Here is a 12115-nt window from a genome sequence, read left to right on the forward strand (position 1 = left end):
AGCCTACTTAAATTTCACCCTAAATTTTCGACCTTTTCTTCATTTTAGCCAATAGAAACACACTAGAATACCATTTTTCGAGCACAGCCATTGGAAGGTCGTACAATCAGATCATAGACATGAGAAACATTGATACGACCAGTGTTAGAATAAACCATCCTTCAATGTATTTTGCATCAGTACAAATCGAAAAAAAATCAATTGACGTTCTCAATACATGGTGGCCATTATTTATTAGTACAAGCATCATATTAACCCCATACTCAATTACCTCCAACCCTAGCAAGCAGCTAGCTAGCTAGCGGGGGTGGTGGTCACTACTTATATAGCGGGGGTGCCCCGCTATATATAGCTACCCAAGCCTAACCACCAATGCCAGCAAGCAGCTGGCGGGGTGCCTCGCCAGCTTACTAGTTGTTTCCCCCAGCGGTGGTGTTGGTGGAGGTGGCTGTGCTAGTGGTGGCGGCGGCGTCACAACGGCCGTACTGGGATTGGCAGCCGCTGCCACAATAGGCACTATCATTGGGCCCGCCGCAAAAGCCATACTGGCTGCAGCACTCGCCAGTGGAGCAGAAACCGGTGCCGCCCTGTGGCAGCGCTCCGCAGCAAGGCTGTGAGCAGGCTTGCGCATCCACCATTCGTACTGAGGAGCTCCAAGCTGCGGCTGCCAATACTAGAAGCAGAAGCAAGACGGGAGCAGAAGATGAAGCCATGCAGCTCCTTGAGCACGTTGAACAAGATAAGCTGTGAGGATGGTGTGAGGTAAGCTATTGGGCGTGCTTGCATGCGTAGTGGTGAGGGCTTGAGCTCACCATTATATAGTGGGCGGACGCAGATAACACTAGGTCTGAATTTGTTGGGGATAAGACAAGTTGCACTTAGCCCATAGGCCTACCCTCACCGCCATTGCACAGCTGCTCTCTCTCTCTCTCTCTCTCTCTCTCTCTATAGACATCAGCTGAAAAGCATCTCTCCCACACACTTTCTCTCTCACACACGCACACCGACCTCTCTCTGGAGTGTGTGGCCATGAAGGTTATCCAACCGATGATGCTACTGACTCACTCTCATTGCAATTCGCTAGTGGCCTCTCAGCTCTAAAGCCTAGAGGCAACTGGCAAGACTAAAGCTGGGTATCAAGACTAAAGGTGCGAATCACGACAAATATTTGAAATAAAAAAGTAGAGAGGCGGACTGAGCTGGGGTGTGGGTTGGAAGCCCACTCGCCGCGGACTGAGCTATAGCGGAGCTGGGCGGCGTGCAGAGCAGTAAAGAACCGGCCCCACGTTGTCTGTGAAATTTGGCAGAGAAACATGCCTTACTATTTTCCAATGTTCATTTGTTCCTACTACCTTCAACTTGAACCGGCCACAACTGTTAGCTGAGACACATCTTTCCCGTGCGCTCACTGGGTCGAAGACTTCGGAACAGGGCTCGGGAAAAGGTAGGTTCACTTTATCCAAAACCTGCTCGCCATCGACATGGGCTGGTTCAATTCCGGACGAGGAGGCTTATGCCGATTGTTGATTTTTCGCCTCGAAAGGCTTTAGGCCGGTTCGCACGCGTGGGAGAAGGAAAAAAACACTACTCATATAATTAGAGGAGGTTTTAAAAATACAATATATACTATATAATATATATAGTACTAAGTATATGCTATATACTATATATATTATAGTATATGCTATATGCTATATAGTATATTCCACTAACTATAGTATATAGAGTCTAGACTCGAGTGATTAATCATTATAGTAAGTGTATCACTCATAATTTATGAGTGATACACTTACCTAATACGCCAGCCTGGTTGAGCGTTATCTCCATCCCGCTGTCGAGACTCCACATGGCAGGCACCCATGCACGGCCTTATCTGCATTCCAGGCTCCAGCTGAGCGCTCCCCTAACGGTTAACTCTGCGGCCTGCTGTTTATGCCAGCCTCCAGCCTCCAGGACCTCTTTCAAGTTTCGAATCGCCAAAGTTCAAACCCTTAAGGCTTAGTGATTCCTGAATACTGACTCGTACTCCCGACTCTCGAGTCCCTACGTATGCTGTCTGGACTCTGGAGTCTTGACTCTGTGCAGCGTGCACTCGTTGCCCTGCAGGCGGCCTTTCAAGTTTCGACGGTTTCCAAATTCCAGCGACGACATGCAGGCTCTGCTTGTTGTTTGCTGGTGCCCTAACTTTTCTTGAATCTTCTCGTTGCACAGAAGAAGCGTGGCGGCTGGCCTTCACTTCCTGACTCCCGAGTCGTTGTCCTTTCGAAAAACCTGCGAAGTTCGAACAGACTCAACACTGAACAGAGCCTGTCACCTTGCAAGCCTTCAAGGTAAAATTAATTTCTTGTACCCTGTATTATGGAGTCGAGTTTCCTGCTTGAACACTTGTTTAGGTTACATAATACAGACTGAACAAAGATTTTGGAGGGAGCAAGTGGATTCTCACGGTTCACCGACTCTCTGCCGTCTAAAAGTGCATGCTAGGATGAATAAATCAAAAAATAAGTAAATATTATGTGATGGTGGATACGTAGGACATTGTGTATAGATTGTGATTGCCAGCCGAGCTAGCTGCTAAATTTGCTGGAGCGCTCTAAGACTCAAGCGCTCCCAGCCTGGTCCAAGCGATGGATTGGAAATTTGGATGTTGAAAGAACGCTCTAGTCTTTCTTCTGAAGGGTTAGCCAAACCCCTTCCTCCTCATTGCAAGTTCCTAGCGCCTTGCCTTGTCGGTTTGTCCACACAGCAGCTCTTCAGCTCTTAAGACTTACGCACAGGTGATGTGCCCCACGAGTCTGGACTCTGAACTCTGAAGTGAAGGATTTGCAAGAGGGCCTGAGAAAGGATGGCCAGGCTGGCAGCAATGATTCATGAAGTGGAGGGTGGCTCACATGCACTTTTGGGGCTACATAGTTTCTGTGTGCACTGTGGCACACCCGCAGCCACCTCATTGACGCTAAGCAATGTGAGTGGTGGAGCTGCTCTACACTGTACAGGCCCCGCCCTCACCCCTCCTTTTTGGTTATGGATCCTCATCAGAGTTCTCTGTATGGACTGCAGAAGTTAGCAGCACAACAATGGAGCCCAACAATGTTGAAACTGGTAAAAGACAAGGTATCAAAGATAACAAAAAAAGGCAAGGTACGCTTCTCCAGTGGGCTGGTCGGATGGCTTCAAAGGTTAATGGCAAAAGAAAGAAAGGTGATGTACAAAGTCAGAATACTAATTCATCTAAAGCAAGTACTACTGATGAGGTGTTGTCTAGTTTGTCTTTGCCAGAGAGATTAGAGCTTCAAAGGAGAATAGAAGCAAGAGCAGCTTTCCAAGAGAGTTGGCTTCAAACATTTGACTGGCTTGTCTACGACGAGGAGAAAGCTAAGATGTACTGTAAGTTTTGTTTAAAGTATCCCCATCACCATAGTGCATATTCAAAAGATGGTTCCATTAATTTTAAGTTTAGTAATTTAAAAGCACATTGTAGAACACTTTGTCATGCACATTCTATGGAAGCTGTTCTACTTGAAGGGAAGGAAACTATTCAAACTAGCATGCAAAAGGTTGAAAATTTTAAAGATGAGGCATTGACAACTCTCTTTAAAGTTGCCTATCATATGGCAAAAAAGAGATATGCTTTTGTTGGTTTTCCAGATATGATTAGTCTTTTACAGGATTGTCGTGTGCCATTCTCAACATCCTTGTATAATGATGACAAGGCTTGCGCAGAGATGGTATTTTGTATTGGTAAGTGTTTGATGAACACCACATTGAAGAAAGTGTTTCGAAGTCCGTTTTTTGGTGTTCTTGTAGATGAATCAACTGATATTTCCAAGCATGGACACTTGATTATTTATTTGTCTTATCTTATTGATGATTGTATTCCTGCCTATTCTTTTTATGGTATTATTCGTGTGAGTGATGGGAGTGCAAAGACCATTTTTAACACCATTCTTTCAGAGCTAAAAAGAAGTAAGTTTGATCTAACGAAGCTAATTGCTTTTGGGTCTGATGGCTGTAGTACAATGACAGGAAAGGAGAATGGTGTCGCCACACTTTTTAAAAGACATGTTAATCCATACTTGACATCCATTCATTGTGTTGCTCATAGGACAGCTTTGGCTGTGTCTTCTGTAGCGAAGAATTTGGAGATTTCCAAGAAAATAGAAAAATTGGTGAATTCCATTGCCCATTATTTCAATGCAAGTGGCAAAATATTGGAAGAGCTAAGGATCATACAAGAGGAGCTTGCTTGTCCTATCTTGAAGATGGAACACACATTTGATGTTAGGTGGTTGAGCCGATCGTCGGCTATGAGCAAGGTGTGTTCTTCTCTTGATGCTATTCTTGTGGAAACCAAGGAAAATGCTCCGAGTATATTTGCAGAAATTTCCAGGTTTGAAATTATCTATTGTCTTCATTTTTTACCGGATATTTTAAAAGGTATGGCTATTGTGAGTAAGATATTTCAAAAAGAGTTTGTAGATGTGACTACAATCCATGATGTTATCCAAAAGGAGATCAATTTAATTCGGCAATATTATATTGATCCTCCTGATGTTGATTGTAATGCTCTTACTTGTGACATTGATGGTTTTGCATTTTTACCGGATCATGGACCTGAGAAGGGTCACTTGTTTACATTGCGAGGAGCTCTTCATGGCAGCATGTTTTTTGACATCAAGATAGATAGGGACATACTTGGAGAAGATCTAGCATCAGCCCTTGCCTTTCAGGTATCTTTTTCGAAAGAAATTATTGCTAACCTTGAAGCACGTTTTGCAGACAATACAATATTAAGCAGATTACGAGTACTAGTGCCTGCACAACATCCTCTTCTAGAGAAGATGATCAAGGACTATGGTAAGTTTGAGGCTCAAGAAATAGCCTCATTCTATGGTAAGGAAAAGTCTCTGGAGGTAATGAATTTTTCTTCTATCATTGATGAAGATGATTTTATTAGTGAGTTTCGGTCTTTTAAACAGCAAGCTTCAATTAGTTGGGCACGCTACAGTCTTCCTGATGTTACAGCTGCAATAGCATGTAATCCAATGTGGCGAGACTCTTATCCTAATGTTTTAACTCTGTGTCAAATTGCTTTAGTTCAATGTTCAAGTAATGCTATTTGTGAAAGAGGTTTTAGCACACGCACACTTATAAAGACCAAGTTGCGTAATAGCATGGAGTTACGGACCTTGGATGCTATTATGAAGATCAATATTGAAGGACCCTCCAAGCTATGTGACTCAGAGTTGGAGGAGAGTATGGTTTTATGGGGAGCAAAGGCTCATAGACATCTTTACACGGTGCAAGGTATTTGTAGCTTAATCATCCAATCATGAAGGTACGCTTTTTGCAGCTTAATCATTTCTTTTGATCGCTTTTTTTTTCATATTCACCTACTAACTTGTTATGGGAGTGGATGAAGTGCATTCACTTTATCCACTCCCCCAAGAGGGCTTGGTGTAGCCATTCAAAATGGTGATGGGGTTCAATTCCCCAACTCTCTCCTTGTATGTCCTCACGTGTTCAATAATATATATATTTTTTATCATTTTGAGCATAGATCGTGATGTGAGAAGGATGTTTTACAGATCATGGATGATGCTTTTTTGTCTACAATGACCATGTGTGTTGTCATATTTGATGGCACATTGAAGGTATGGTTGAGGTTTTGGTGTTTTGAGCTTTGAGTGAGAGAGACTATAATGTTTTGAATATGTGTAATGATGATATCATTTATGTGCAGCTACATCGTGCTCGATGACAAATGCAAACTTTGTCAACCTACTCAAAGCTTGCAACGATTTACCATGTATGTTGTCTTTTTATTTATGCAAAATTTGATCAGATTCAATGCTCAATAACCAGTCTTGATTCATGGATTTGATCAATTGAAAGCATGATAATAGTATCAAACAAGCTGAGATCTCCATAGTTCATACAAAAGATTAAGATTCTATATGAACTATGGAGATCTCAGCTTGTTTGAATATGAGAAAGAACAAGATTCTATTTTTGAATGAAATAGCGATAGATTTGTCGAAAAGGAAAATTTCCGGTTCAATTCAGTTTGAAAAGGATCAAGCTTGTCCAAATTTGGCAAAGCCGGTTCATCTCTGGTCAAGGGGGATATTTTGCTGGTTCACTTTGTAGGTTTTCCCGAGCCCTGCTTCGGAAAGAAATGTTGCACGTGGTTCATGTGCATATCTTAACTAACCATTCCAACAATGACCTCAACGATTCCCAGAAAAAGAACTAGAAAAGGTGAGAATGTTACTCATAAGAATATAAGAAGAAGTTCTCTTACAAATTAGCAAGGATTAGCTCAGACTTGATCCTAAAAGGAAACACAAAAAGAGAACCATAAAGTTTAGTAAAAGAGAAACCCTAGTATTGCAAAATAATGAGTAATATCTTTATTCTATTGGAGCAATGGAGCCCTTGCTTAAACTTGACACAAAAAAAACCAACAAATAGTCCCTAGTGAATGAGGAACCTAAATTGAAATCCCAATGGACAAATAAATCCCTAAAAGCACACTAGTCTTTCGAAATTTGATGTGAAAGAAGACAAAAAAACAAGACGAAATTTGTGTTCTGCCTAGTTTCAAGAGCTTCAAAAAAGTGGAAAACCATAATGTTTGCTTGCGAAATCCTAGGCGTGAACAAATAGCCAAGCAAGTCATATGACGGACCTAAGGAAACAATGAAGTTTGATCTAGAGTAGAAAATCAAAGTCGGCTTAGATTTCCACTGATTTGACGTCAGAAGAAGAGAAAGAACTTGTGGAAACCCTCAAGATATATTTTTGCATGGTCTTCTACCAGTACACCATTTGAATCAAGGCACTAAATTGACCCCAAAAAAAGGGCCTTATGCTGATAGCCAATACTTTGCACGGATGATCAAAGGGGAGCATGATAAGCTCATAGATGTAGGTGGTAAAGTCCATGTCTGCGTCAACTTGAAAAAGGTTAATACAACTTAGCCTACACTTAGACACCATTACCCTCTCTTGATTACAGATCATGTTCTCAAATGAGCGGTTTGTAAAGAGGTGTATAACTTTTGAGATGGCTTTTCAAGATATAAGCGAGTGTCTATACACCTTGCAAATCAACATTGTGGGGGGTGTTTGCATATAAAGTCATGCCCTTTGGTTTGATGAATGCTCCAACGACTTTCCAAATATTCATGTTTCATGCTTTGAATGAGTACTTAAGGGTTTTTCTTAAAATATTCATGGATCGTAATTTATGCATATACTCAACCAAATATCCCACTTAAAGAAAATCTTCCCAAAGTGACGTCTTTACTAAATTTACCTAAACCCACAAAATGTAAATTCATGGTGAGACAAGGTAAAATCTTAGGGCAAGCAAGCTAGTTACAAATACTATGCTCGTAAATTTAGATTTAAAAAACACATAGACCGATCAACTTTAAAAAAATGAACGTCGCAGACACACCCATGCAACCCATGATTTATGTGAATTTACTAGACCTTTTTCCTCAAGCGTGTGGAATGATTACTTAGCCCCTTCACAGCCTTGGGTCAAGAGGAATGAGGAGAGGGGAGGTGATCGAGAGAAAATATGTGGTAGCCAACCCATCCTTGCATTGTAAATCAACACATCTTATACAAACAAAGCTCAAGCAAAGCATAGCTTGAGAAAACACCCCTTTTCTGTGGCAATGGGTCTAGCTTGTGAGATGGAAAATTTGGTAGATATAGAAGAGGACCGTGATGATGATTAAAATGACAATGAAAATGTAGCATAATCCTTGACAAAGGGCGGTGGAAGGTGACTAATGATGAGCCTTGAGAGTATGACTCTCTGTTATGCATGGAAACTTATCTTAGTGATGGCTTTTCTTCTTGGGTATTGACAGGATTTGTGGTGTTAGGTGGGTACAATTCTTGGTAGTGGAAAGATTAGAGCTACACCTTATGCTCACAAGTACCCATCATGATGGATAAGAGAGAGAGAGAGAGAGAGAGAGAGAGAGAGAAACACTTATGAGTGCAAATTTCTATCGAAGGATCGAATTTTCCATCGATGAAAATTTCAGGCCATCGACAAAAATTTCTATCCATTATCGCTAGGTTGAATTTTTCGTTCAGAAAAAGTGAAATTTATGTTTATTTATGGATTGAAATTTTTCTTTTTCCACACACAAATTTGACTTTGTCAGAAATTTCAATCTGTTCACAGAATTTCAGATTTCAGAATCCACTTTGTCAACAATTTGGATTCCCATTTTCATCAGTTTTTCAAAACGACAACTATTGTCTTTTTTCATGGCTCAAAATTTAATTGTTATAAACTAAAAATTGTGTTCTTGCAAAGTCTATAACTCTAAATTGAACCATTAGATCAAAATAAAGTAAATTGATAAATTGTAGTACTTAGTATCATCTAAAATTTGACCGTTTGGATCGCTAGTTTTCTATCTAAATCTAGAGAAATCTTTTCTTTAAATAAGCCTCTTCTATGGCCATGGACTCCATATACCTACTTATTTTAACATCAAATAGGTGCTCTAATGTAATGATTGGGATGAAGTGGAATGATTGGGATGAAGTTAGTTAAGTTCTTGTGGAAGAAAAAACTCATTTTTGTAATTCTAAGTAAAGAATGTATTGTAAATTACATATACATGCGTGAATTCATTAGGGGAAGGTTGAGGTCTATAGGGGCCCTTTAAGCTGCCATATTATGATTTTAATGACTTTTTGTTAAAACGTTAAGTTTCTTTGACTTTAGATACCTTCTTGTTCTTCAAACGGCTAGAAGTTTGAATTTCAAAGTTTCTCGCTCAAATTGAATTTGAAATCGAGCAAGCAAAACTATAGCATGTGACATATCTATGGAAAGAGCTCGACGAGTAGATTTTGGATCTGTAATCTTCGATAAATTTTGAGCTCATATGTGACGTTGAAATTTCAAAAACTTTCCCCCCACGTTTTGGAAATGAAGGCATCTTAAAGGGCCCCTATAGACCTCAACCTTCCCCTAATGATTAGTAGTTTTAAATAATATTAGATCTTGTCATTGATCTTGTTTTTTTCATTTTTTTATTTGATATGAAAAGTGAAAAATTTTTCACCTTTAAATTAGTAATATGTATATTTCTTAAAAAAAGTTTGAAACTATGCTTATTTTGCAAAAGTTATAAAAAATTGTTCTCTTTAATGTCTCAAATATTGTAAAAATCAAGATAGCCAATTGAAAACGATAACTCATGGACTTGCATTTTTCAAGACTCGGTATTAAGCATGGAAACTTATGTTAGTGATGGATTTCCTTCTTGGGTATTGACGGGATCTGTGGTGTTAGGTGGCTACAATTCTTGGTTGTGGAAAGATGAGACCTAAACCTTATGCTCACAAGTACCCATCATGATGGATGAGAGAGAGAGAGAGAGAGAGAGAGAGAGAGAGAGAGAGAGAGAGAGAGAGAGAGAGAGAGAGAAACCCTTATGAGTGCAAATTTACTATCATGGCTTCTTTAAGACTGATGGGGAAGGATGCAGAGCATGGGGAGAGGCATCAAAACTTAGAGAAGTAGTAGTGAGATGGTGAGGATGGGAGTTATGAATCTTAAGATCTTGCGGGTTATGGATTATGGGTGGTGAAGTTTGACAATTTTGTATTTGTATACATCCTTATGTTAGAAATTCGACTATGTATCAACTCCACTTGGGGTAGTGGTTACTTGATACAAAGTAATGTTTGGGTCCGAAAATGACATAACACAAAACTTGCAATTCTTGACAAATTGCTCTGCATCATAGTAGATGCTCGGCACATTCAAACTTGTACTCGAGCGAGTTTCAAGTTAGCCAAAGTTATCATTGAAAAAACACCCCCATGGTTGTAAATTTTGCTTACGAAGGGCTAGGAGAGGTGGCCATAGCAATATTCATCAAAACAGAATGCTGCCTGCTCTATGATCCAGCAACACCCTAAACCCCTACTTGTTTAGCAGCAACACGAGTCTAATTGTCATCTCCTCTTCTTCAACTGAGAGCTACACGATTACACACATCAAGAGGTTTATCATGGCCTATGTATTTGAGGTAGCTGGAGCCGTTGGAAATGTTTTCGTGAGTGGCATGAAATATTATGGAGCCTATGGAGCTAAACCCAAGCCCAAGAACACCTAGCAAAGAGAGCTTCTCAAATGATGGCTATCTTCGACTCCCAAGATCAAGCTTCTCAAATGATGGATATCCTTGACTCCCAAGACCAAGGTGCTCAAAAGATGGCTATCCTCGACTCCCAAGTCCAAGCCCAATAATGAAAAAAACAAGGACCTATGGCGAGAGTGTGTAGCTAGATCATCATCTCCCAAAAGTGTCAATGCAATCTCTTGAAAAAAAAACTTTTCTCTCATATATGGAAGATAACATGCTCAACTATACTTTAATTTTTATGTGTGGTACAGAGGATCAACTTGAATCATGTTACAATATGAGATAATCACAAGACAATATTAACGTTGTGTGAGTTTTGCCATCACTTGCTATATACAATGAGCATGTTTTATTGTTATATATAACAAAGAAAACATCAATAAATATCGATCAATAACCAACTTCTTATCTGTTTTGATCTCTCTTGCTAGCTTCTTTTTGTTTGTTGTCGGTTTTCAATAAGTCTTCTTCTTTATGCTTATGTTATGTGCAAGGTTCTTTTATGTGCAAGAGGTTCCTTCTACCCCTATGTGTAGCAATTTAACTCTCTTCTTTATTCCCTATGCACGGGAAGATCCCCTATTTATGTGGAGTGGCTCTTCCTCTATGTCATGTACATGAAGCTAACCATATTTTACATATACATGCTGGATACTTTGATTTTTTAGTGATTTTTAGCTCTCTTTAGAGTTAAACATAGAAGTAGAATCATTAATTTTTGGTTGATTTGTATGTTTTTAATTTGATTTGTATGCATTAGAGTGTTAGCAAGCATTAGGAGTAGCTTAATTTTTTTAAAAAATCTCCCATTAAAAAACCCTTGAAATTGACTAATCTCTCTTAATTGACTAGTTTTTGTCATTAAGGGTGATTAATCCAATTCAAGAGGCAAAAAGTTTAGAAAATATATCATGTAAGAGGTTGAAATTAGTGTTTTATAGTGTTTTGAGAGCATCTAGATGCATCAAAACACCTAATTAAATCAATTTCTTCATCAATTGGATGAATTTCTCGCTTTTGCTTAATTTTGCATAAAGAGAAGAGACTAAAATTAAGAGTTTAATTAATCTCCAAATATAGATTAATTTACACTTTTGTTAATGCACATAGTTTAGTAATTTCATGCTCTATCCAATGATGTGCTCAATGGTGTGAATTAATTAGTGTTTAGTGGTTAATTAGATTCCTTGATTAGTCCAAAAGGGAGAAAGATTAATTCTTAAGAACCTTTTTTCATAACTCATTAAGGCTAATGAGGATTTAATGAAAAGATGCCAATGAGTTGTCAAATTGTCCATTTTGGGGGTCATTTATGAAGAGTGTATGGGGATGCCATAAAAGTGTTTACTTTTTTGATTCGCAGTTGCCTTTTTGGAAAAATGCCCATATCTCCCCAATTTAAATTAAAAAAATATTCCCTGCAAACAAGGAAATTCGAATTTCCCTAGACTCCCAAAAAAAAAATTCGAGCGTTTCACACGTTAAGGTTTGACACCCTTTAAAAAAAATAATCCGTGAACCACCCATTTCACGTCGTGAACTATATCTATCGTTTCACGTCGTGAAACAGTCCCCACGTAAAAAAAAAGACATTTCATGCGTTAAGGTTTCATGCCTTACCATCACACGCCAAAAAAAGAACCACTTCACATCGTAAACCACACCTTGGTAGTTCACGTCGTGATGAAGGGGAATTCATCGACCAAAAAAAAGCCCTGTTTGGAGGCTCATATCTCCTAAACCGTGAATCCGATGAATGCGCTCTAGTGCTCATCAAAAAGCCAGCATCAAGCTCTTCAAAATTGTTCCGAGTGTTCGAGGGAAAAATTCATCATTTTGGCTTTCGACCAATAGCCTCAAAATTTGACCTAGAAATCGAGGTAAAAAATGGCCCTTACAGCACTAAACATTACCCGAAA

The 12115-nt window shown here is 39.3% G+C and overlaps 2 protein-coding genes across 2 annotated transcripts in view; one reads left to right on the plus strand and one right to left on the minus strand.

Moving 5' to 3' along the window:
• Nucleotides 1-408: 408 nt before the first annotated feature.
• LOC147618781 (uncharacterized) lies at nt 409-776 on the minus strand. Its single transcript, XM_086774482.1, has one exon. The coding sequence runs from the start codon at nt 711-713 to the stop codon at nt 411-413; it is 303 nt and encodes a 100-aa protein (XP_086630608.1). The 5' UTR covers nt 714-776; the 3' UTR covers nt 409-410.
• A 2400-nt stretch (nt 777-3176) lies between these two features.
• The window catches only part of LOC147618782 (uncharacterized), a 33699-nt gene continuing 24760 nt past the window's right edge, over nt 3177-12115 (plus strand). Inside the window, exon 1 of the mRNA XM_086774372.1 lies at nt 3177-4913. Within this exon, the coding sequence (XP_086630498.1) occupies nt 3381-4913 (1533 nt within the window). The 5' untranslated portion in view covers nt 3177-3380. The remainder of the gene's footprint in view (nt 4914-12115) is intronic.

Source organism: Cibotium barometz, chromosome 34 (genome assembly GCF_041138505.1).
Source record: "Cibotium barometz isolate CiBa-2024 chromosome 34, ASM4113850v1, whole genome shotgun sequence".
Taxonomy (NCBI): Eukaryota; Viridiplantae; Streptophyta; class Polypodiopsida; order Cyatheales; family Cibotiaceae; genus Cibotium; species Cibotium barometz.